Source organism: Gallinula chloropus (genome assembly GCF_964237585.1).
Source record: "Gallinula chloropus genome assembly, chromosome: 2".
NCBI lineage: Eukaryota > Metazoa > Chordata > Aves > Gruiformes > Rallidae > Gallinula > Gallinula chloropus.
This window is the reverse complement of record NC_140086.1, coordinates 145958073-145983748: the sequence shown is the minus strand read 5'-3', so window position 1 is coordinate 145983748 and position 25676 is coordinate 145958073. Positions and strand designations below refer to the sequence as shown.

The window sequence follows — 25676 nt, the reverse complement described above, 5'->3', positions numbered from 1 at the left end:
GCCCCATTTTATGTCCTCGTCATCTTCAAAGCATGAACATGGTCTGAAATAGCTGTTGGAGAATAACGTGAGAAGTTTGTTTCCTTCTGTCCTGTTTGGAGGATGAATGTGTCCTCCGTAGCAGTCCTCCCATCTCCAGTTGGCACCAGGAAAGAAAAATCAGGCCTGCAGTCTGGCTTTTGGATGAGAGGGCTGGTTTCTTTGCTCTGATTCTTGTCCTAGAATGTCACATACCCGCTCCCAGCCTCACTGGCCGTTCCTTGCCCTGTATCCCTTTTCTGCTCAGTTTCTTCAGCAGAATGTGTGACTAGATTTGACAACAGGGTGCTCTGAAAAGCATGAATAATGCTGTAGCCGAACAGATCCCTCTTGCCTCTCCTTTTCAGTGCTGTTGTATGGGTGTATGTGCCACTTCACAGATTGTGTTTTGGAAATTAGGGTCTTTGAGTCCAGCTCTCAGTGAATCCTAGTCTTCCTTTTGGAAGAAGGGCTTCCAGTTTCATAACAGCAAGAGGTTTAAAGGTGGGGCTGTTTGTCTCTGTCCAGTAAGCTTTAAGCCTGTTTCTATAGCTCTTGTTTTCAGCTCCTTGATTTTAATGAGGCTTCTCAACTTTTTTTCCTTTTGTCTTTCTTTTGACTTACTTTAACACTTTACTTACTTTAACACTTGCAAGCACATATTTTGTTGGTCAGGAATTAATTTTCAAGTTTGCCTTGCATGGAAATTCTTTATAGTTTAAGAAACAATTTTGGAACAGGACATGCTGTGGACTGTGTACCATTACTGTTTTACATTGTTTCTGTGCTTCTGAGTTCTAAAACCATATGGCAGGCAAACTGCCTTGAATAAATGCGATACCTATGGTATGTTTCCCCCTCTGATAGTCCCTGCTCCCAACTGCCCTGATATCCCACAAAAAATGCTTCTAGAAAGGTAGAAAATACCTTCAAACCTTTCATGAAATCTGGTCTGTTTTGTGCTGAAAGCAGTTGCTAGGAGAATCTGAGAACCTGCTAGTGTATATATAAAGAAAATGATAAAAACTCTTAAGTCAAGGACCAGCTCCATAGCATTAAACTGGAGTATAACATGTGTTCAAATGTAATCGAAGAAATCTTGTGATAACCTGCCAAAAAAAAAAATTCAGCATCTTTCAACCCTCTGCCCTGACACTGGATGATATTTGTAAAATTAGTTGTTAGCATTGAGGTTTTATATAGAGTTTATGTATATGGAGATATAAATGCATGTGTTTACATATATCTGGAAATAGGACTTAGTGTTTCTTTCATTATTTTTCCTTTATCCTGTGTGGAGCCTTCTTCCTCTGATGGCCAACATTTAATATAGACTACAAGTTGTTGTGTGTGTGCTGGTGGCCTTAGTTCATTGTGTTAATCTGTAAAAGCTGTTGATTGTGAACCTTCTCTGTAGGAGAAGGAAGGTGACATATCAGATTACATGAGATATGGCTTATCTGTCTCCTCTAGCCTTTTACCTTAAGAGCCCTGGATTTACCAGGACTTCAGGAGATCAAGCTTTCTGGAGAGCCTCTCCTAGTATTGTAAGTTGTCTATATGCTGAAGGGAATGTGTGAGAAGCTTCTATCTATAAACCTACAAGAAAACATTGCTGGATTTTCAGCTCCAGAAATAAAACTCTTAAACCTATTTCAGTTGCCTCCTACATTGCCAGCATCACATACAGAGCAAACAGACAAGGTGAAGCTTAGGTGCCTAAATGTTTCAGAGGTGACAGGAGACCTGTCTGTCATGGGTGAAGCTTCAGAAGGCATGGCAGGGTATTCTGAGGGTTCTCAGATGACATTAAACACTGGGGTTCAGGCAAAGCAGTGAAAATTGGATTGAAGGGTTGGACATGTGAAATACTAAAGCCTTGAAATCCTTATATTTTGAAATAACTTGAGAAACTTGGGAAAAAGGACCCCTCTCTCTTCTGTAATAACCCTTGCTTGTTGCTGGCGCTGCCTTTCTTCTGTGGCTTGATGAATTAGTGGGCTTGATTGTGGTGGCTGTCCAAGGGGCTGTTAAAGATGTCTTGAATTCATTTCTTGGTGGGGTGAAGGTGGGGTGGTAAGAAGGATCTTTCCCCTCTTACTGTGAAAGATAACTAGTATAAAGCTTCTAGTATGGTACCTTCCTGTGAAGGTTTGGTCAAAGCTGACTGGGGACTTGAATTTCACACAACTGATGCCTGGGCATGATAAAAGGCGGCATCAATCTTCTACCTTAGAGACAGGATTGGCCCTACCAGTCAGTGATAACAGGGAAATGCTTTTATCAGAGTTTCTTTCGTGGTTTTTTATATGTTTATCAGATGTTGGTTGATGTAACCACTGTCTGCACTGAAGAACTGGGAAGAGGTTGATGCCCACCAAACTACCTGGGTTTGGTCTATAACTGAGTTGGTACAGACACACCTGGGGTATTCAATCTTTTTCTGATCAATGGAATTGACAGTTATAATTCTCAACACCAGTAGAGCATCATACCTTGGAGAAAATACTCGCAGGATAAATTAGTGTGTGCATAAGGATCAGTGGTGCAAGTTGCACTGGTGCTCTGCTCTCTGCCTCTCCCATGAGGCCAGGCTAGCTTAGCATGCAGACTCTCCTGGACAAGAGATGGAAATAAATTATTTTATTTCTGTAGGTAAATTCTTGAGTCTCTTGAACACTGTCTTGATGAGGATCAGATCATATATAAACAAAAGTAATCTAGTCAAATACTTCAGTTACTTGCTCTTTAATCAGGAGTTAAGGGAGGATATAATTTGCAACATTGTGCAGACATCTGATTGTATGGGATTGTATGTGAAAACTCCAAGGTCTTATGCTTTTTTATGCCTGATGTGCCCATAATTGATCTTTTCTGTGGAATATTTCTAGTGCAGTGTAAATATGTTTCCATTTCCTGATACTGTATGTGCTAAACTTTCTTTTGAATTTCCTTTATAATAGCCTTAAATGGTGTTCTCCCTTCAGAAGTTAGTTGTCTGGCTGAGCTCATTAAGGCTGGGCATTTTATTGTCCTTTTTGTAGATCAAGCTGACTTCCTTGCAGCTAGCCTGTACAATGTGCATTGTCCAGGATCTCTTGAGTGCCTCTATACAATTGACCATGATTCATTTATGTAAAAAGTCTTATCAAATATGCTTTCTTTATGGAAGTAGCAATGGGATAAATTGGTATTTCTGTAACATAACAGGTTAATATTATTATTCTCACCAGGGGGTTTTTTTGTTTTGTTTTGGTTTTTTGAATTTTAGGGAAGCCTCTTGTCTAAATTATACAGCAAGTGCAATCTGCAGTTTGGGAGAATGCCAGTAAGGACTAATACTAAAGTTAGGACTAGGAACAAATTGCAAAGAGTGTACCATTTGTGTTTTGAGGGTTTTTTCTTTTACTAAGGGATGCTGGTAGCTCTGTAGTGTGTGTTTCTTAAATTTCCTTTGGTTGACACTACAGTTTATTTCTGGAAACTGTGCTCAGGTGCATGGAAAATAAGGCAATGATTGGTGACAACCAGCGTGGCTTCAAAAAGGACAAATTGTGCTTGACAAGTTTGGTGACTTTCTGGAATGGGGTTGCAGTGCTGATGGATAAGGAAGGAGTGATAGATGTCATCTACCTGTCCTTGTGCAGAGTATTTGACACTGTCTTGCATAACATCGTTGTCTCTGACTTGGAAAGACATGGGTTTGGCAGATGGACCGTTCAGTGTATAAGAGATTTTCTGGATGGTCACAAAGAGTTGTGGTCAGTGGCTCAGTGTCCAGATGGACATGAGTGATGTGTGGTGCTCCTCAGGGGTTGGTATTAGGACCAGTGCTAGCATCTTTGGTGACCTGAATGGTGGGACCAAGTGCACCTTCAGCAATTTTGCCAGTGACACCAACCTGTGTGGTGCTATTGACACTGGAGGGAAGGAATGGCATCCAGGGGAACCCTGATGGGCTTGAGAGGTGGCCCCATGAGAACTGCATGAATTTCAACAAGGCCAAGTACAAGTTTCTGCACATCATTTGGGGCCACCCCAAAGCACAGCTATGGGCTGGGCAGAGAATAGATTGAGAGCAGTCCTGGGGAGACGGACTTGGGAGTGTTGATGAGCTTTTAAGGGCTGGAGCACCTCTCCTATGAAGATAGACTAAGAGAGTTGGGGTTGTTCAGCCTGGAGAAGGGGAGGTTCCGGGGGAACCTTATAGCGGCCTTCCAGTACCTGAAAGGTGCCTGTAAAAGAGCTGGGGAAGAACTGTTCCCAAGGGTATGTACCTATCGGGCGAGGGGTAATGATTTTAAACTTGAAAAGAGGAGATTTAGGTTGGGTGTTAGGAAGAAGCTCCTCACTATGAGGATGGTAGATCACTGTAACAGGCTACCCAGAGAGAGATAGTGGAGGCCCCATCCCTGAAGGTATTCAGGCTTGACAGGGCTCTGAGTAACCTGATCTAGTAAAGATGTCCCTGCTTAAGGCAGGGGTGTTGCACTAGGTGACCTTTAAAAGTCCCTTCTAACCTAAGCTTTCTGTGATTCTGTGAGGCAGCAATGCGCACTTGCAGCCCGGAAAGCCAACCTTATGCTGAGCTGCATTGGCCGCATCAAAAGAAGCATGGCCAGCAGGTCAAGGGAGGGGATTCTTCCCCTCTGCTCTCCTGAGACCCCACCTGGAGTCCTGCATCCAGCTCCGGGGTCCCCAGTACAAGAAAGAATGCAGTTTGAGCCTGTGTTCCTCTTGTCTGGACAGATTGAAAGGTTACTGATCTGCAGCTCTGCTCTGCACAGGATATTTGTTTTTAGGCTGTTCATTATGTGAAAGTAAAAGTTATTACAAGTGTTGGGTGAAATGGCCCTTAAAACTATCAGCAAAAGTGGTGGTGTCATTTTAGGATTTTGGTGTGTGTGTCTGTGTTTTGGATGTTATCAGGGAAGTGCCCTTGAATTGACTTTTCACTCATCTTCAAGGATGAGAGTGTGTGGTGGTTTCATTTTGGGGAGGTGGGTGGGGCTGCTATTTTTATAATGTGTGGCTTTCTACACTGTATCTTGGAGTCTGTTTTGGGGCATTTTGTTTGGCTTTTAAAGTGAAATCAGTAGACACCCTTCTTCCCCTCTTTCCAGAAGCCTGGCAGCCTTTTCCAGCTTGCTGGCAAGATAGCTGTGCAGCACCACACAGCACTTCTCCTGTCCCTCTGCCAGGTTAAGAGTGTGTGCTCTTATGGTTTCATTATCAAGGAACCTGGGAGGTGCTTTCCACTACAATGCCTCTGGAGCATCGGTTAATTTAACACTAATCTCAAAGGTATTTGCTAGGCGTAAGTCAGTCTGTGGTATTAGTGTGTTGAGTTGCTCTGTCCTTTAGGACAGCCTGAAGTTCCCAGGGCCTGGTTAGCTGAGTTGATTGGATATTTTTTCCCCCTTGTTGTTCTCCGAATGTGTGTGCTTGTAGTGAGAAGCAGTGGCTGTGTGAGGATCTGGCTCATAAATTTGAGCTGCAGAGGTTCAGGATTTAAAAAAAATTGTCAGAGCTTGAAGCTGTTTTTCTTCTAAATATCTCTACATATGTGGGCTTTACTAAAATATTTTAACTCCTCCCATTAGCTTGTCCAAATGCACTGTAGTCTGTATTTCTTGTAAAAGTCTTGGACACTGTGGAGTTTTGCACACTGTAGCACATGGGTAGAGCAATGTCTGCAGCACACAGAAAAAGGGGAAAAAAGAACTGTTTTGCTGTATCACTGTGGTGCTGCACTTGGCCTTGAGGCAACTTTTGAGGAAGCAAATGGTTAAAATTTAACTTTACATCCTGTTGATCAACTGTGTGGTTTTTTTTTTTAATATGGTTTAGAGGAGACAGATAGTGGAGGCAGCTAATCATTAACAATTCCTTCAACCTCCAACCTTGACTTTGTTTCTGGGGTTAGCTGGTCCATAGCATCCAGTTATAATGGTAAAGAGATTCACTGATGTATAAATTTGCTTCCCAAAGGGAACATATTTTGGAAGGTCTGTCTTGTCACCCTCGTTCAAATCAGGATAATGCTGGACTTTTTTTTCCTGCTGGATTATGTAGTCTAGGGGTGAGGATCCCATCCCTACTCCCAGAATTTTAGATTGCACTATGTATTTGGCTTTGGATAGGCCAAACATACTTTAAGCTGGTCTGACTGTTTGCTAGTGCTTGTTAAGCTGGTTTCACATACTTTCTCCTATGTTTGATGTGTAAAAGTAGGTCTTGTGCATGAAATCACAAGCTAACTACTGTTTAGCTGTCACCATGTCAGACTGGACACTTAAGCATTAAGTTACAGGTGCCAAGTGTGGCCAGAGAATGGTATAGTTTGGCTGTTACCTGGTATATGTGGCTTCTGTTGTCTGACTGGATAGCTGCACTATCCTGCTAAAAACTGGTTGTACTTTATGGTTTTTTTTTCTCTTTTGGAAGTGGAAAACATTGTCTATAACTAAAATAAACTTCCACAACAACACCAAGCAAGTAGATACAAATAAAATACAAAAATGACCAACTTCTTATGTACTTTGTTTTGCATAATAACAACACAACAACTAATAACATGGAGTCTTTATAGATCTAGTAAAATTAATTTCTTGAAGCAAGATGCTGTTGTATCTGATAGTGAGCATATTGCTCTGGACAAAGCATATCCTGGGAGCCTTTGGTTTGCATAGGGACAGAATACTGCCTTGCTTTTCCAGCATACCAGATGTGGTAGGATTTGCAGTCTCATTTGCTTTGAACAGCAAATGAGTCCCTTGCACAGGCATGCTTGTGCGCCATTCGCGATTTACATATGTGCCATAAGTTGCTGGCCCTGCACTCTTGATATAGTCAGTCTTCTCTGCTCATTTTACATGACTGAAATCCATGGAAAGACTTTACAAATTGCTGTTCTATATTTAATTTTGGATATGCTGTCTGATATAATTAATATACACTCTCTGTTCTTAGGGTTTTTTCCCTTAACACAAATTTGTTGCAGGATACTTAAGTAGTTTTCTAAAGTATGTATGGCACAGCATCTGTTCCTGGAATTTCTCATCATCTGCTCTAGCAATTTATGGAACTTGCATTGCTTGTTGTAGGGAGGAAAAGTCAGTCTTCATGGACTACCTACCAGGAGAAGATGCATCTTTTTGTACTGTGAAATTTTGTTTTGTTACTTTTTTCCTTTACATCAACAGTAAGAGAACTGTAGTATAAAGATGCATATTTTTTTTTGTCCATCCACTAAACAAAAATGCTTTTACTAGAAACAACAGATTCTGTTCATGAGAAAGAAGTAGAAGCATTGTCGTAGTGTTTTAAAATACCCTCCTTTAAAACACCGTAGTATGTTAAACTGATGTTTTCCTTAGCCTCCCATATTACTGTGTTTAGGTGATTCTAAAGTGTTGTTTTACCTATGCAATGCTCATGTATTACAAAATAAGAGGAGGTGTTCTGTAAGACACTTTGAGACCTGGTATTATCATGGAACAAAAGGGTTCAGGTTGTGTGGGGGAATTGGAAGACATGATCTAAGAAGACGTAGCGTAGCGTTCAGATAATGTTTCTTGATCTTGCTGAAAGCAAACTAAAAGGCAGAACTAAAGTACTTCAGTCTCAAAAAGAAAAAAAATAATAGACATAGCTGAAGAAATACCATAATCTTGTCCTTAGATCTGTGAAAAGGGGCTGCCAGGGTGAACGTGGGTGCAGTGGCTGATATCTGATACTGATGCAGTGGTAAATGTGTGATGTATAGGACTATCACATTTGGAAAGGTGCTTTTTATGCCTGACTTCGGGATTTTTTTTCAGGGCATGAGTATTTAGAACAATAAAGCTTGCTTCAAAGCTTTATTTGGATTTTTAATTAACTTATTCCGTGCAGGCACACACATTTAATGTCATGTATTAGTCTAGAAAATCAGAGATTTCAATTTCTATTAGGATTCCCTGTGCTTCTGAAGTAATAGAATCTTTCATAGTATTACAAGTTAGCTGTTATTTAGCTTTAAGCTGTGAAAGTAAGCTTGCTTATTATCACTGTTTTTAGGTGGTTCTCCACTTGTGCTCCTGTTTTGTAATCTGCAATGCCATGTATCAAAACCATTAAGGAGGATTTTACTACTTTCTGTGCTTGGGAGAATTTAAGATTAGTTGAGCGTGTGCACCAGTTAATGAAAAAAAACCCAAACCAAACACCAACAAACAGTTGAATTGAAGGCATTTAATAGTGAACTCTGAACACTAAATGCTGCCTTTCCTGGGATTCGTCATTTTCTGGATGCTTACCTTGCTTCTTTTATCTTGCCTCATATAGACACAGAGGGAAAGATAAACTAATTCTGTGCTTTGCCTTTGACTCTGCTTCGCTAAACAAAACTTTGCACAATGTCCATGTTAGATTAGGCCATTTCTACAGACAAGCCTAAACAAGTACTGATGGATGAGGATTTTTGTCTTTCTGAACCTTGACTGTTTCTGTGAGGAATTGATGCTGAGAATTATTTTCCTTAATGGACAAACATAACCTATCAAGCTACCACTTTTAAGTCACTAAGTGTCTAGCAAACAAACCACCACTGTCTCCTGCAATGAGATCCTGAGGTTCGAGTAGGTACTTAAACCAGTAAATTCAGCCCCTGAATCTTGAAATAGATTTCCTAGAGGGAGGACTTCCTGTGGCACCTGATGCTTGATTTGTATTGGTTCTTTCAGCTATGTTTTAAGCAGTGGTTGTGTTGCATGTAGAAGTGTGTGTGTGTGTGTGTTATGTGAAGCATAGTTTGATCCTTCACAGACTGCTGGACTAACCTTCCTTTATCATTTTATTAGGAAGTACATGAAGACAGAGTTCAGCATATTTTATGCTCTTCACTTGCATCTTTAAGGCTCGGTTTTATTCTTTCAGTAAAGCCACTGTGAGAGTATGACTGAAACTAGCCTCAGTGCTGAAATTAGTCCTTCCATGTGCAGACTCTTAATCTGATACGCGCCAATGTCTTTACTGAAAGAAAATACTGCACAGACTTCCCAAGCTTAGTCCCCCTCTGGGGCTGCAGGCAAATTGCTTAGCTTGTCTGTCCTGGTTTCCCAGATGTGGAATTGGAGTAATTTATTACTAGCGTCAGTCGTAAGAATGCTGAGGGTTCATCTGCAAGTACTGTATCTGCATAGTGTCTTTAGAGTGTCAAAGCAGTAATGTATAATTGCAGTCTTATTATTAATATTGGTTATTTCATTAAATGGTGATTTTCAAAGAATGTTCATGTAGATTAAACTCATTTAATCAATAAACTGGCATCCTTCCAGCAGTAGTAACTCAGTTCAGACACTTTGTCCACTTTGTCATGTAGTGAAGCCTAAACATGTAGATAGCCCTGTAGAGAAAACACCAAAGAAACGCCTAAAGAAAACCATACTTTCTTGTTTTTAATCTAGACTGTGGACATCCATAAAGAAAAGGTCGCTCGCAGAGAGATAGGCATTTTGACGACCAACAAGAACACATCAAGAACTCACAAAATTATAGCGCCAGCGAACATGGAACGTCCTGTAAGGTATATTCGAAAACCTATAGACTACACGGTGCTGGATGACGTTGGCCATGGTGTAAAGGTAAGAATATCTCAACACTTGAGGACTCCAACTAATACAGGCCAGGAGATAGGATTGGGGCAGAATGTTATTGACATTAAAATGTTTAGTCACTTTATGGTAGGAAGGATTTTCTGTTTGAATACTTCAACATACAAACATTTCAAACAAAATGAACTGTTTTACAGCAAGGTGTTTTTGAGCAATGTTTGCCATAGCCTTGTGACTGTCCATGGTAGTCACAATGTCTGGAAATACTGGCTCATGGTCTTACACTAATGTCTTGTCAAAAAAGCCATGACTGACTTCAGTCAGTCTTTCCTCCTCTGCCACTCCATTTATTTCTTTCATTATTGAGAAAAATCATCTGTTATGAGGAAACTGGTTGGTAGGATGGGGTTTTTTGTTGGGGTTTCTTGGAGAGTAGTCAGGAGAAAGGGTGTCAGCAAGTTGGCATTTAAATCTGTGGCACTTGATGTCTCACTCCCATTTGTGCTTTCAGAAAGCTTCATTTTCCTGTTCTCTAAATAAAAGCCTTCATATGTTAATGTCCACCTTCTTTGAAATGGTCATTGTTGAAGTGAATTAATATCACAACCTTTTCTGCATGGACATCTTTTTATAACAGCTTTATATACCTCTAGAGCAGGCCTTCCAGGTATATTCAGTTCACCGTTTTCCCTTGAATAGCATTAAAGAGCTTTTATTCAGCACCCGTGTATTCTCTAAAACTTCATGTGCTCTGGTCTATCAGTTGTGCAGCTGGGTCAGCACATCATGTGCCCCTTGAATTGCTGAGCTCTTGAGAAACGGGTCCTTCAGAATTACTGGATACAAGTGCCAGGGTGCCCTCTGCTTCGTAGTAACCCTCTGAATGCCCAGAGGAGTCTAATTCCAACATGAGTTGGAAAGCAGTTCAATACTATGACAGTTGTAGGCTATGGTTGAATATAGTGACTTTGGACTACCTGATTTTTGAGGGTTTTTTACAGCTAAACCTGTAGCTCTTAGGGTTGTCTCATGCTAATAATTTAAACCAGTCCAGATGAAACACAGGCCAGAGAGAGATGGCCAGAAAGAGAAGCCCTGAAGGAGAGAGCTCTGTGAATAGAGAATACAGGAATCCGCAAATTCAATGTCAGGATGTTGGTTTCTGCATTTAAGTGCTCCAAGGATCAAGTGCTGGGGTTTTAAAGAATAGAATAGTTATTGTTAGTCTCTGAAGTCAATGCTTTGCTGGATTACATGTATTGTGCAGGTTGCTTCATCCATAAACAGGGATGATGTTCAGGTGTAGTGGTTGCATTTTGCTGTATATATGACTGTTAGCTTTTAGGTGTACTGGTCTTTATTTTTATTAACGTGACCCTGTTTGTTTAGGGGGTGGAAATGAGGTGCTGTTTACCTAGTTCTAGGAAGCTTATAGGGAACACTTTTTAGTGAAGTGTTTTGGGTTTGTTTTAACTGTTAGTGGTTTAATTCTGTATTGAAACTTGGTCTAGTCAGAGGTAAAAAAGCTTCCAGTAATAACCAAATCAGCAACTTATCACAAGTTAGCGACAAATTATATATTGCTCTTGTTCCTTTGAGGGGATTTGCTAAGTGGTGTTGTGACTGTGGAAGGCTTGAACTGGTAGAAAGATGATGTCGGTTATTTTCTGTGTGGACTTGTGACACAAATGAAATCAGCTGCCAGCCAGGCCTCTCATATATAGTTGATGTGTTTGATACCTTCACCACTGTTTACATTCTTCTCAAGTGTGTGCAGTGAGTGGGCGAAGGTAGTTAATGACATATAATTATGCTGTTTTAGCCATCACATTACTGGGATTCTGAGTGTGTGACACAGATCATAGCTCTGAAGGGAGCACTTGCTCTGTCTGCAAACCTAGATGTAGCCAGTGTTTTTGCAAGAAAAAATCAAACAAAAAAAACAACTTTGGAAAAAATCGTCAGGCCCTGTTGGAAGTCAGCACAGATAATGCATGATGCTGAGAATCTGAGTTGCCTTTTGAACATACAAATTAGGGGGAAGCATGCAATAAATTGAGGTATACAGTTTGTTGTATTCACAATGGTTTTAGGAGATGCTTCAGACTGCTAAGTCTTATTTTCTTGACCAAAGATTCTGCCTGATTGGACAGCAACACGTCTGTTAAGGGATTAGAAACAATGTTTTTCTGCAGGAAAAGAAGTTTGAGTTCTGCCTGGAACACTTGCCAGTTTGACTAACTTGCAGGTCCCTGAATGTCTTCTGCTGTCAGTAAAATACATTGCAGCGAATACATTGACATTGGAGAATAAATAAAAATTACTGAAATAAGTAGATGACATTTTATTGTTGTCAATGGGACTCTGTTGTGTTCTGGTGCAGGATTTGATAAAGAAACAGAGAGGAAAAATACAAAGAAGATAAATCAGAGATAGAGGCTGGATTATAACCTGTTTCTGCTTTTATTTACATCATGAAACTGATCCTACAAAAAAGTCATTAAAATACGCAGTATATTTTAAGTGGGTGAACCTGAATTGTTTTATATAAAAAGTTAAAATAATAGTCTCACAGAATTAAAAAAACCCAGACAAGCAAAACAACAAATAATAGAAAGATGGGTAATCCTCAGAGTAAGTACTGTCTTCCCCTGTACGTCTTCCACCTGAGCAAATGCAGAGGCACCTCCTATTCATACTCAGCTCATTTTGTTTGTCTGCGTGTGTGTGATACCTCTCATGGCTATGTAGAGGGGAAGCAAAAGCAGATGCTTGTGCTTGGAGTGTGGAGGAGGGCTCTGCTTGTGGCCCCCCCATGCATGCAGTGATTCTTGTGGGGGCAGGTGACTGGGGGGGAGTGGCAGTGATGGTAAGCAGCTGCTCACTATAGCAGGCTTTCTCCCTGTTGGCAGACAGCTCTTTGGAAGGCAGTGCTGTTTCCTCCTCCAGCAGCTTCTTGGTAGGAAGGCTTTTGTAGGGCATCCTAGAATCACAGAGGTGCTTCCTCCTTTGGCCTGAAAGCTCCATGACAGACCCAGGCTGCTCTAGCTGCTCCATTCCTTGTCCCTTGTCTTTGCAGGTGCACGTATAGATGGAGTCTCCAAAAGGAGTAAAGTGTGTTGGTTTTGTTTTTCTTTTTCTTTGGCTTGTTTTAATATATGTGCCTATGAAGCCAAGGCTAATGTCAGTTAAAATCAGGAGGGCGTTTAAAGTTGGTTTGCTAGTGAGAAAGCTTTCCTTTGCAACCCAAATATTATATGTAGATGGCTCCAAGAAACACACAGACAAGCATTTTTGCCAGTGTGTTAAGGAATTGCTCAGCTGTCACCCCTCTGGGGATAGGGGAATGTAGCCAAAGTCATTCTTGGTAAATAAAAGTAACTGTTGTGATGCAAGAGCCTACCTTCATGTGTACAGCTTGGTTAAAAATTATTAAGCACAGGCTACTTTAACATTTACTTCCTTTTCTTTCCCTTCTTTTGTGAAAGGGAAAGGAAAAACAACAGTGTGCCAGCAAATAAATAGGTCAAATACAATTACTCATACAGAAAATCCTCAGTTTAAGAGGGGGCAGAAGGAGGAGGAAGCTTGGAAACTGCCTTAAAAGCCCTGGAGTTGGCCTTTGAATTTATTATGGTTTTTTTCCCCCTGAATAGGAGGCAGGTGGAATTGCAGCAATTTGTAAAATGGCAGTGAGGTAATGAAATGATGTCTACAGTAAAGGCAGATAAAATGTTCAATACTTGCTAAGTTGAAATGCCTAACAGCTGTAATTGGATTGAGTTTGTTTTATGAAACTAATAGTTCTTCAAAACTATGCCTGACTTTTATATGAAGATTGATCTCTCTTCAGATTTAAGAAAAAAATGAGAATTTCATCACTGTAAAGCACTTGCTGTTTAGTGTGTTAAAGCTGCAGAAATCTTCCAAGCCCAGGAAGTCAAATAGGAGTTAAGCATTCAGGAATCTTTCACTCTGTTCAAGTGGGGATTGGGCCAAAAGTTACCCAATGCTAAACTTAAAGAAGGGAACTGTCCTCTCACCCTTGTTTACACTTCTCAGCCTGCCCTACTCACCTGCAGTCCTCATGCTTGTATCTGTCAGAGCAAAACAAAAATGCATGTGAGATGATGTGAGTGAGGGTGGAAGGCTAACGAATTGTGCCTGCATTCCCTTTAGGTTAAGACCTTTAATGCGTTAGCCACTTGAGTATTAACTTTTAAATAATGCACTGTAATAAAAACAAAGTGTGACTGGGACCATGAACCTGAGCCTCTGATGCTTTTGTCCCTGTATTAGCCTTAGACCCTCATGCTTCAAAGGATATCATGTTACCAAATCGTTAATGTCACATCATCACTCTGGGGTCATGGCCAAACAGTAAATACTGCTGTAAGGTAAGGAACACTTCTCAGGGGTGGGGGGAGAAGTAATTCTTCCTGTTGCCAACTCTGTGTACTGTAACTGTATGTTTTTTATAAGGCTGCTTGAAATTCAGAAGTCAAAATGTGAGGGCTCCTTATTTTCTAATTTTGAAAAGAATTTTTATTTACCCGTATTTTATTGGACCTAGATTCAAAGTTATCAACTCAAAGAATTAAGAAATCTTCAAGTAACTGTGCTGGTGTGGACTCACCTTGAGTACTGTGTGCAGTTTTGGGCACCACACTACAGGAGGAGCACAGAACTATTGGAGAGTGTCCAGAGGAGGGCAGTGAGGATAGTGAAGGGTCTGGAAGGAAAGTCTTACAAGGAGAGGCTGAAATCCCTTGATTTGTTCTGCCTGGAGATTGAGGGGAGGCCTCATCATGGTCTTAAAAGAGACCAAAAGGGTCTAAAGAGACTAAAAGGGGAGAGAAGCAATACTGACAAACCGCATCTGGTTATTATTAACAGAAGACTGTGTAATTACTAGGTTGCAAATAGTACAAGGAGGGGTTACAGTTAAAATATAAAGGTAGAATTTCATTCAAGAGAGACATAGCTACTCATGTTCACTTTGGAAAGAAACACTGATTTGGAACCGAACTTTTTTCAAATAATAGTTGCACCATAGACTATAAGGAAATAAAGACCAAGAAGAAAGTCTTCTGACCCATTCTGATAGGGAGATTGAGACACAGAAATGACAGGAGTGTGTTACCCTGAGTGTCTGACACCCACGTACAGTCTGCCTTCAGAAAAACATCTTTGGTAACATATTCTCCCTAAGTCCATATCTTGATTTCTGCAAGGAGACCATGTTCTGGACTTGGTGCTTTACTGTGTCCTTTCCTCGGGTGTCCCACACTTTCCTGTACAAGTACCTTTCCAGTTGCTTCTCTTGCTCTGACAGTCATCTTGTCGGACTCCCAGGACTGCCTCTGGCCTCACCAGAGGAACAATCTTGTGCAAAAATCTGCAAGGATGCCTGTGGGGTAACTGACTTTCCTAGCTGCAGATACATAATAGCACTTCAAAAGGTCTTAGGGCTAGCTGCCTTTGGATTGTCTCAGATAATTCTCCCTTGACTAATAAGGAAATACTGTTTAAGTAAAAGGGGAGGTTGGCTGGGTAGTCATCAAGAGTAGTCATAGGTTTTTTTCCTCTTGTGGTTAATGACTGTGATTACTGGTCAAAGGTAACAGATCTAAGGCTGCTTATTGCAGAGTGTGCATATTGAAGTTCTGAGTTTGACAGACACAATGCAGAGCAGACTGGTAAAGTTTTTAAACTTTAATTTCCATTGATCTTCATTTATATTGGATGGCCTTTAGTGACTGCTTTCAGTCATTCAAGGTATGGTAGGATAGAGTGACATTAGCTCTAAATTCAGGTATTTGAGAAGTAGTGGGCAATGTACAGCAGGGGCAGTACAATCAACCTGCACAGAGATTTGAGGATTTTGTGGTCTGGAACTGGAGAGTTCATAGCTGAAATGTGCAGCAGAAACTTGCTGGGCATAAGTGTGATAAGGACTTTGCTATTGTGTGCAAGTGGCTTTTTCTATTTCTGTGCCTACAGATACATTTGTTCACACAAATGAGTTGGGTGCAATGTCCCTAGCCCTGGTTTTCTAAACACAGTTTCTAACTCAGATAATAGCTTTCTGGTTCCCTGAATTGTGACTAATGTTCCCCCATGACTTGTTACTTGGCATGGAAACTTTAAAACAGTTAGACAGCTGCCTCCTGAGGCTGGACAGCAGAGTCCCTCAAATATCTGGACATCCTTTGGCTACCAGTAGGTACTTCTGGTTGCCTCATGTTCTACCCCTTCATGCTGTTCTTGGTCTTGTCTCTGGCCACAATTCGAGAAACCTGCAGTACTGCCTTTGGCAAGTATTTTTGTACCATTTAGAAGACCAAAACTGAGCATGGTGGAATTGCTGAAATAGTTACCTTGAGCAAGTAAACTTCTTCCTTGGTACTTTCAGTACATGTTTAACTGTCCCAAAGCATTGCTTGTCCTGGCCAAACCCACAGCTGAAATTCTTGGTCCAGGTGCTCTGCATTCCTGGCAGCAGTTACAGAAGCAGCCTCAGGCCTGGCTGTGATAAATGCCTTGCATGGCTGGTGCAAACACCTGTTTTACCTGTTGCCTTCATTGTTACTCCTTTCCAGCCCACTGCAGGCTCTCAATCCTTGGCCAGCTTGCTCTCCCACACTGTCACAGCCCTGTGCCACTGCCCTAGCTGGAAATGAAGCGAGGTTGACTTCCATTTCTTGAACCTGAGACTGTTTTCTTTCTTTTAATTTTGTGACAGCCCTTAAAACTTTATCCACAGCTGCCACATGCTTGGCAGCTTTTCCCTGCCTGAAAAGGCAAAATTGCTCAGCTTGCTTCGTAAAACCTCTCTCTGCTGTGATGCTTGTGAGAAACCCCAACTGGTACTGCTGCTTGCCATGCTATCTTGTTTCTGGGAACATCCTGATCTGTCTAGTTCTCTGCCTCAGCATCACAAGCGTCCCCAGCAAGCCTACACACTATGTTTTTGTTCTGATATGTTCGTCATCCAGGATGTTGGTTTCAGGCTGAAAACTGTCTCCTGTGCATACAGTAATGCAGCTAGCAAGAGGAGAAAGGGAGTCGAGCTCCTTACAGCTTTTGCAGGAGTTCTCAGTGCTGCTCTTCATTTCACTAAGCTTTTTTCTTCTGCACCTCCTATCTCTCATTTTATAGATCCATCTCAGAAGAGTCTTGTCTCTCTTCAAACTGTGAACCTTATGCATACTGTTCTGATGTTCCTCATGGTCTGCATTTTCTTCCTTCCTGTCTCTGACCTTCTCAGTACTGATCAGGCAGTTGGTGATGGTCATGTTCTGCCAACTAGCTGGCTGGCCTACAGGCATTTCTAGAGATGCTCAAAATGGAGACATCTACCTGTTTTTCTTTTTTCTGTTTTTTTTTCCCCAGTTTTTCTTAAAATCATAATGAGTCTAGACCCTGCTGCCTAGACTGTTCCCAGTTCCAAGTAATTTTTAAAGTTGCTTAGAAAGCAATACATTTGGTTTTTGGACCAAGAAATGCAGCAAAGTTGATTTTATAAGCTCAGCCAATAAATACAAGAAAATGTCTCCTCCTAATTAATTAGCTTATTAACCATGATTAAGTAGCCATATGGTTTATCTTGCTTTGATCCATTTGCTTTCCCCCCTTACTTCTGTCCTTTGGATCAGGAGTTCCTCTCCCATAAGAATCCCCATTCCCTTTGAGTTCCTTCTGTGTTCCCCCCCCCCCCCATATGACTCTTGTTTATATTGACAGCAGCCAAGAGGACCTGCACAGAGCTTGTTACTTACAGAAAACAGTATGGCAATAGTTACTAATTCTGCACAATAAAGAAGTGTGTGTATCTGTCTGTATATGGTTTATCTGGTAGCAAAAGAGATGAAGCTCACCTGACATAGAGGAACAAAGGTCAAAGCTGTTGGACTTCAGATATATGTTCAGTATGTTAAACAGTATGTAATGGTGGAAGGGTTTGAAATAAGATGAAGATTCCTGAATCATTGCTAGATGTTGATATTCATATCATTGCTGCAGCAGAGGCAGAATGTAGCAGTGATTAAGGAGGGGGTGGAAAGACTCACCATAAGTGCTGAGTGACACTGCATAAGGGAAGGAGAAAGAGGAAGCTTTTTGGTTTTATATTTTTGAGGCAGGCAAATTTAGTAGCAGAGGCTGGGTAAGAAACCATGCCACCCTTCCTTTTAAGCCTTTAAAAGGTTTCTATCTATGGCTGCTGGGCAGGGAGGGGACCAAGAGTTTCACATTTTGGTCTCTCTAACAAATGCCTTATATCATGCCATTGCCCTTGGCAGCTGGTGAAATAAGGGAAAGAATCACATATTACTGTGAGAGGGGAAAACAAATTTCATTGCTAAAAGCCTATTTAAAAAAAAAAGTAACTTTTGGGAGACTACTCAGGCATCCTGAAAACTGAGCCTTCATGATTATCCATGCAATAAGTACGTCGGGACAGAAGTGGTTTAAATGCCTTAATTCTGCCATGCTGGTGATGAACCTCTGTGCAGACTGGGAGTGAATGGCATGACCTTCAAATGTTCTTACCACAACAAAACTTTTTCATTTGAGTTTTGGTGAGGGTTTTGTGTTTCTGTTCTTGTAACACAAATAACTTAAGGGCAGTGGCTTTCAAATTATTTTGATTTGTAAACCCAGCAGTTTTTCAGTGGTTTTGCGGACCCTGTCAGAAATATCACATATGTACATTGATGCATAGTGTGGTTTAATTTTTATTTCTGTGTTCATGGACATCTTTAAATGGGTCTATATTTCTTGGAGGAGAAGTAGGGGGAGGAGGAGATGCAAACTGCAGTTGGAAAAGCTGTGCGCTAGGAAGCTTATTCTGAAAGTGAACAACCTCAAGAAAAAAACACTGGGCTTATTTTATGTTTTGGGGGGTTATGTTTATGTGGTTTGGGGTTTTTTTAATTCGTGAAACTAATTCTTTTCCCCTTTCAAAAACATGAGTCTCTCCCCAAATAAAATTAGAGAACTCAACTTGAATTTATTTAAAATTTTACAATTGTTTTCCCTGTGAGACCAAGCTTTCATTTTTTTCCCTTCCTCTTCAATCACAGTATAGTGGAGTCATATAATGACTTGATTCTAAGAGATAAAATTTCAGTATAACAATCATTAGAGCACTGCCAACACAGTTTTGAGCAGCCAGCACTGTGCTGGCTTGAATCAGATTTCAATCAATAAACCAGAGGTGAAAGGCGCCAGTGCTCATCCTGTTTGAGAACTCCCTTTTCTTTATTTACCATTCGGTGCAGCAGCTAGGATTTCTTCAAAACACATGAAGGTTAAGTGTCAAAACAGCAGCGAGTCTATTCTGTCCCGTATAGCTGAAACTGTGGTTTTGTGAACAAATTCTTACTCTGCATCACCATCGAAATAGCATTGATTTGAGTTTGGACGTGAATGGTCAGCAAAAGAGCTTTTCAACCCTTTAGTGCCCATGAGGAGCCTGGAAAAATCTGGCAGAGCTCAGCTAAACTTAATTTTGATGCAAGTGTTTTTCCTGTGGTCACTTGGTCAGACGCAGAGCTTTGAATGACTAAGGGAGCCAGTAAAATCTCTGTTAGTGTGCTGGGATGTAGCTAATTATCAGTAGACACATGATTTTTTAAAAAATGTGATTGTCTGTAGTTTAACCTGTCCTATCAGTTGTGATGGATCTGCCATTAATTTCTACCTTTTTCCCCCCTTTTTTGCCAACGTTAAGTGGCTAAAAGCCAAGGTAAGAAGTGTTATTTCTCCTTTGACCCACAGTGCCTCATGTGACTGATAGTAGAGGCTGCAGAGCCATTAAAACTGAAAACTAGTGCTCTCTTACGCTGTCCTCTGCTTTCCATAGGATATTTAGATTAAACATGCTATACTTGATTATTTTTTTATTTACAGCGTTTAGCGTGTGTCAATATATCTGCGATACATTGACATCTGCATTATACATAGATACATTAATTCCTCTAACACATTTAGTGCTTTGCTCTGAATTCAGTAGATGCCTTGATTCCCTTCACTTACATTTTTTTGCAGGAGACTTCCCAGACAACCTGAACGACTCTGCTAGTCAAATAGCAGGGGCAAATTGAGAAATTCTGGGCCCATGCTGACCGTATTGTACTGTCAGTGTTAAAGTTTGATTTAAATTATTAACGCCCCGATGGAGATAAACACAAATGTGGCTTCCCTTTAAAGAAAAGAGGATATGAGAGACTTGTGCATGAACCTGTCAATTGCCTACCTTTCTGATGTCTGTCGTAAATTAATAGCAAAAATAACATTAATATTGTGTTTAGACTCTTTGTATTTACTGGTGTTTGTCTTGTGTGTATCTGAAAACTTGCTGTTTGACAGCTGTCTGGGAATTCTCACTTCATTCTTACACTTGAAAAAAAAGAAAAAAAGCTGTCAATAATAGAGCTGCTCTGTTATAAAAATAAAATCATGTTTTCCCTTATTTCAGCATGGAAATAACCAGCCTGCAAGAACTGGCACCTTGTCAAGAACAAATCCGCCTACACAAAAACCACCGAGTCCTCCTATGTCAGGCCGGGGAACTCTGGGGTAAGAACGAAGAGTGCCTGGTCCCTCCTGTGTAATAGGAAGTTTTCATTGTGCCAGTGCTGGAGTTTCTTAAATATGTGGATAGAAGGCAATTCTAACTGCCTTAGCAGCGAACTCAGTTCCCTTCTCTGTATAAGCCTTTTCAGCTGCACTGATTCTTATTTTCATTGTGATTTTTTGAAATAATGTTTTTTTCAAGGGGGAAGGATTTATTAGGAATAGGGGTAAATGAGGAGGCTATTGTTATTCTTGATTTTTGGGGAGAAGTCCACAGTGACAGAAAAGAATATCAGTAAGGCTTTAATTTCGGTGGGGGAAAGACTTCATTGTTCAAGTTTTCATCTGCTTATTTCAGTGTTACACGAGGTGTGAAATGACATATTTGTTGCATTATCTAAGCAAAATTAATGGCATTGTGAACACACGGGCAATGTTGATTTTTTGCTGGCTTGTGCTTTTTATTTTTATGTTTAAATGAGAGAGGATTTTGATATTCCTGAGTCTCACTTTGACCAGAGTTCCCTACCATAGCATCTGTTTTGCTGCTGTGGACCTGGGGTGAGTGAAATCTGCTTATCTTAGTGTGCCAGCAAGTAGCCGTTGCTAGGGACCAAAACATTAATACTTGGGAAGCTCAGAGCACGTGCCATATGGTTTTGTCTGTCCAACTGTGCAACATCTTCCAAAAGGCATCCTAAGCAAGACCTTCTACCTATTCGTCACTCTCAGTCTTTCCTTTATGCTGTGGGGGACTGAGTCACTGTAGAGCTGGCTGGCATGATGGTGTTGGCTTCAGGTATGTTGTCTGGGAGCTGGAAAAACAAGCACTAATGAGATGGAACAGGATGGGGATCAAGAGCAATCATCAAGGAAAATTAGAAGCAGCAACTCCTTTTGTCAAAGACTTCGTGATTTTTAATCCTGATTTGATGCCTTGCTGCTTCTCGATGGCAGTTTGTTGTGCATTCTGCAGAGCAATTACATTAGAGGCGTCCTCAGCATGTTTTCTGAAAATTCCCATTGCTCAAGGGTATGCAATCAGTATTCCAGTTATCTCTCTTATCCCAGCTGAGAGTGAGTTGTTTATCAGCCCTGGAAAGCTGGGTAGTGCTTTTATGTCCTCTTGGACTTTTGCTAGTGAAAGAGCAGTGTCGATGGATGTACGGGTGAGCTGCCTCTCTCTAATGCCACCCCTCACCCCAACAAGCCAGAGCTGTTCGGTTGCCTTCCCTGATGCCTGATAAGGATTAATCAGCTGAACGTCACTTCCAGATGAGCTTGACAAGCGGCAGCAGTTGGCTGAGGGGGAGGAATAACGTGGGTTCGTAACAGAGATTTCTATCTGCCCTTCTTGTTCAGGAAGTACAGCTCTTGTCTTGAGCAGCCGTGTTCTGCCAAAGCATGAAATATCACAGGCATGACTGTTTCCCTAATATATGCAGAGAAAACTGCTAGAAACCACAAGGATACCGCTCTTCACCCTTTGATCTAGGAAATGGAGATAAGCATGTAAAATCAGAAAGAGCTTGGTGCATAACACAGGCCCTTAAGTACATGCTGCCTATTGTGCAGCTTGTCCCTCCAAGGCAGGACTATTTAAAAGGATAGGGTTGGGAGAGAGTCCTGCACAGAAATGGCCAGTCTGAAAAGGGAAAGAGGCTGCAGAAAGCATGGGTCTCCTCACCAGACCAGGGAAAGACCTTGGACCCTGAGGTTGGAAGTATCATAGAGCAGTGAGCGAATTGCTGGAGCTGGATGGAGGGAGTAGTTGCAGTCATACCATGAGGGTCCTGGGGCAGAGCAAAGCCTTGGACTTCCTGTACCTCTCCCTAGTGGCAACAGGAATTATTGAATCATAGACTCATCAAGGTTGGAAGAGACCATCAAGATAATCAAGCCTAACAGTCAGCCCTACACTACTGTAGCAACTACACCATCTCCCAGAGCACCTCATCTACCTGTTTTTTGAACACCCCTAGGGATCATGACTTATTTTTACTTTTCTGGTGCTTAGGAGATTGAGTTCATTGAAGCTGAGAAAAGCAAAGGAGAAACTGAATGGCTGGACCTGAGGATGTAGTTAGGGTTTTTAAATTGTACAGGCAAAATAAATAGTACTACAGAGCTGAGTTCTAGTTCAAAGTTTCAAGTTCTGCATTCCAAGATAGAATACTTAAAAACATTAGTTTTCATGGTTATTTCTGCTGGAAGCACATATAAAATCTTCACTGCTTATCATTTTATTTGGGGGTCTTTAGAGGTCTGTCTCTTCCAACTGCAATACAAAGTCCCTTTATTTTTCCCACAACTGATCTCTTCTGGCAGATCTATAGGTGGTAGCAGTCTGCATAATAAAATCATCTGGAGTTCTTTATATAGACAAAATTTATAAACACCACAGTGCATGCAATCAATTATGGTATTCCCACTTTTCTCTTTTGAGAGATTTTAATAATAAAATGCTGTATTTAAAATGCAGTACTGTTGCGTTCCATATTGTAAAAAGAAAGTAAATAAGTTTCTTAAAATACCAGGAAGTTGTATAACTTACTGACTCAGTTATAATCAGTAATTGACCAAATGATTAAATGCCAGTAGTTCAGTATTTTTGGTTTTGCTTAGCTGCTGCATTGCCAAATTCCATGTCTTGCAAGGGATCTCTTAGTTACTGGTGAGAACTGAAGAGCTCTGCAATCCAGTACAATAAACACACTGTTCTTAAGGCAGTAATGGGTCTGGTGAATAGATCTCAAAAGATCTGTGTTACATTTCTGAGTTGATGCAGTCTGCTAGGTGACCTTGGAAGCCTCTGGGCTTCACTTTCTCAGGCTGCAAAATGGAGACAATGAAGCTCATCTGTGAAGCACTTTAAGATCTGCTTAAGTGGTATGAGATTGCTTGATTACTGAGTGAAACAATGCTATTAAGAAGAGGACTGTTGATTGCAGATGTAACTTGTTCAGTGAATCTTTCAGCCTTCCTCCTGTCTTAATGAGTTGAATACCTTTAGCCAAGAATGCTTTTGGAAAGCATTTGGAGGGGAAGGGAAGTGGGAGGGGAAGAGGAAATTGTTACAGTGGAGGAGTTCTTAATGTGCAGTGTACTGGAAGGTAACCCCAGAATGTTATGTGTGTTACGTAGTTCAAAGAATATATTTTGGGTGGTAAATATAATTTAGGGGGTTTTAGTCAGTTTGTACTGTAGGACAACTTCTATGGATCTGTCTATGTAAGAGTAGTACTTTGGAGAGTTGGATGGGACCTGTCTATCCTGCCCAGTGGAATTTGTTTAATGTACTGTAATGTGGGTCACTGTGCAGTGATCTCATGAAAGTTAAGAAAACGAATGGCTGCAATGCTTAATTCATTTATCCTTTTGATCTTCTGATCCTTTATCTTCCTGTCTTCAAATCCTTTTTTCCTTGACCAGACGAAATACTCCTTACAAAACCCTGGAGCCAGTCAAACCACCAACAGTCCCCAATGATTACATGACCAGTCCTGCCAGACTGGGCAGCCAGCACAGTCCAGGAAGGACGGCTTCTTTGAACCAGAGACCAAGAACACACAGGTAGAGCATTTTCTCACTACAGCTTTCATGCCTGGCATGCTGATGCTTAACTAAAGTCACAGAAAAGCTTTGAAGCTTTGTGCCATTGGCTTTTTGTTGAAAGGCACCAGGTGAGTTATTCTACTGCTCTGCATTAAGAGAACTTCACTGTACTGTTGACTTCTCTAACACATGTGTCTTCATACTATGTAGAAGCCTTGTCATACCTAGCCACTTGCTGCCATTACCACAGGCCTCACTTTATATAACCCATTAATTTTGTTCTATGGTGTTTGTTTCCCAAGAAATAGCAGAACTTCAAAATTTATGCATGGTAGGGTAGTGATGAGTGCTGATAGGTTTAAAGCTGTATTATTAACCTTAGTCTAAAATACTTAGGGTTTGTTTTAATCTTTTCAAGACCACTAATTGCAGAGGGAAATTTCTGTTGATTAGAAACACTGGTGAAGGTAGCCTGAAAGAGCTGATTGCTTTCTTTTGGCTAAAACTTAATACTCATAATCAGTGCTAGAATGATAGAAGCAGAAAATAAAGCCTATTTATAGAGCAGGTATTGGTATCAGCCAGTTGTTTCTACATGCTTAAGGGCTTTGAGAGTCTTTTGTATGTTTTGAGTGAGAAGGGTGTGTTCTGAGTGTACCTTGGGGTAACTTTTTTCTTAATTGCAAGGCTAGATCCTTTTCCTATTTTATTATTTTATTATTTTTTCTATTTTATTTTTATCACAGGCTTCAAAGTGCAGGACAAAAGCAGAGAAAAGACATCAGTGTAGTTAGAAGTAAGATATTAGCTTATTTTTCAGAACTTCTTTGCCAATTTTTCTTTTTAAACTCTCAGTAGGCAGTTAAACACAGTAGGCCACTAACAGGCATTGAGAGCTTACTCTGGACACAGTTGATCATGAAATACTGTCAGAATAAGATAACTTGTAAATAGGGCTGTAATGAAGATCTTGTTAATCTCTTTTTCTGGCGACTGTGAAAGCTCCCTACTCTAGTCTCACAAGATCTTTAATGTAGACTGCAGTTAGAAACTCAGCTGCAACCATGGTGACAAGATCAAGGTCTTCAGCGGACAGAACACTAATTTTGAAGGAATTATCTTGGCTTCCATTTCAGATCACTGATTTTTTTTTTAACAGTGTTACTAAGATATATTTGAATGATTTGCACTTAACTCTTGACAGCAGTGATGTGTAGGTACCCAGTAATGGTAAATGTTCTATAACATCACTAAGTACTATTTAGTTAGCAGTTAGTGATGTGTTGACTTCAAAACATCTTGACTATTTAGTTCCCTTTATATTATCCATATAATCTGTGTAAATTCAAGCCTAGGCACAAAGACTACTCTTGAATAAGAACAAGGGCAGATTCTGCCTGAGTCATAATTCTTTTTCAGCTCCCTCAATGAAAAGTGTTAAGGCCTCCAAAGGCATGTGTAGAAATGTTACCCAGCAGTTAATTTAGAAGTATGTTCTTTAAAATCTATGTTGCTGGCCTCTAATTTATATAGAATTTAACAGTACTTAGGTACACTGTAACCTGCCTGTGCAGTTACCTTTCAGACTATCTTAGAAACAAACCCCTCATATGCAAAAAGCGTGTCCATGGGTGGGGAGTGTTACGTATACAGAAAGTGATCCACACCATACCCCACCCCAATCGGTATATCGCGATTGTTCTCAGTTAAAAAGTTCTCAATCCAACCTTCTGATCTGAGTGGAGAAAATATTCCTTTAGTTGACAGCATAAGTGATCTTAAACAATTATTTATAGTTTAGATGCGAACCCTTCCAGCCTCAGCTTACTGCTTTCAGTTATTACAAGGCCACTGAACTATTTCTGTAGCTGTTACTCCGTTGCCTAGAATCTGGTATGGTTGCTTACCTTTTATTTTTTTAAAGCA

The 25676-nt window shown here is 40.6% G+C and overlaps 1 protein-coding gene across 1 annotated transcript in view; it reads left to right on the top strand.

The window, feature by feature from the left end:
- ABI1 (abl interactor 1) overlaps positions 1-25676 on the top strand; it is an 80679-nt gene that overhangs the window by 41935 nt on the left and 13068 nt on the right. The window contains exons 3-6 of the mRNA XM_084260689.1: positions 9468-9644; positions 19351-19365; positions 20098-20198; positions 23628-23768. Of these exons, the coding sequence (XP_084116815.1) occupies positions 9468-9644; positions 19351-19365; positions 20098-20198; positions 23628-23768 (434 nt within the window). The remainder of the gene's footprint in view (positions 1-9467; positions 9645-19350; positions 19366-20097; positions 20199-23627; positions 23769-25676) is intronic.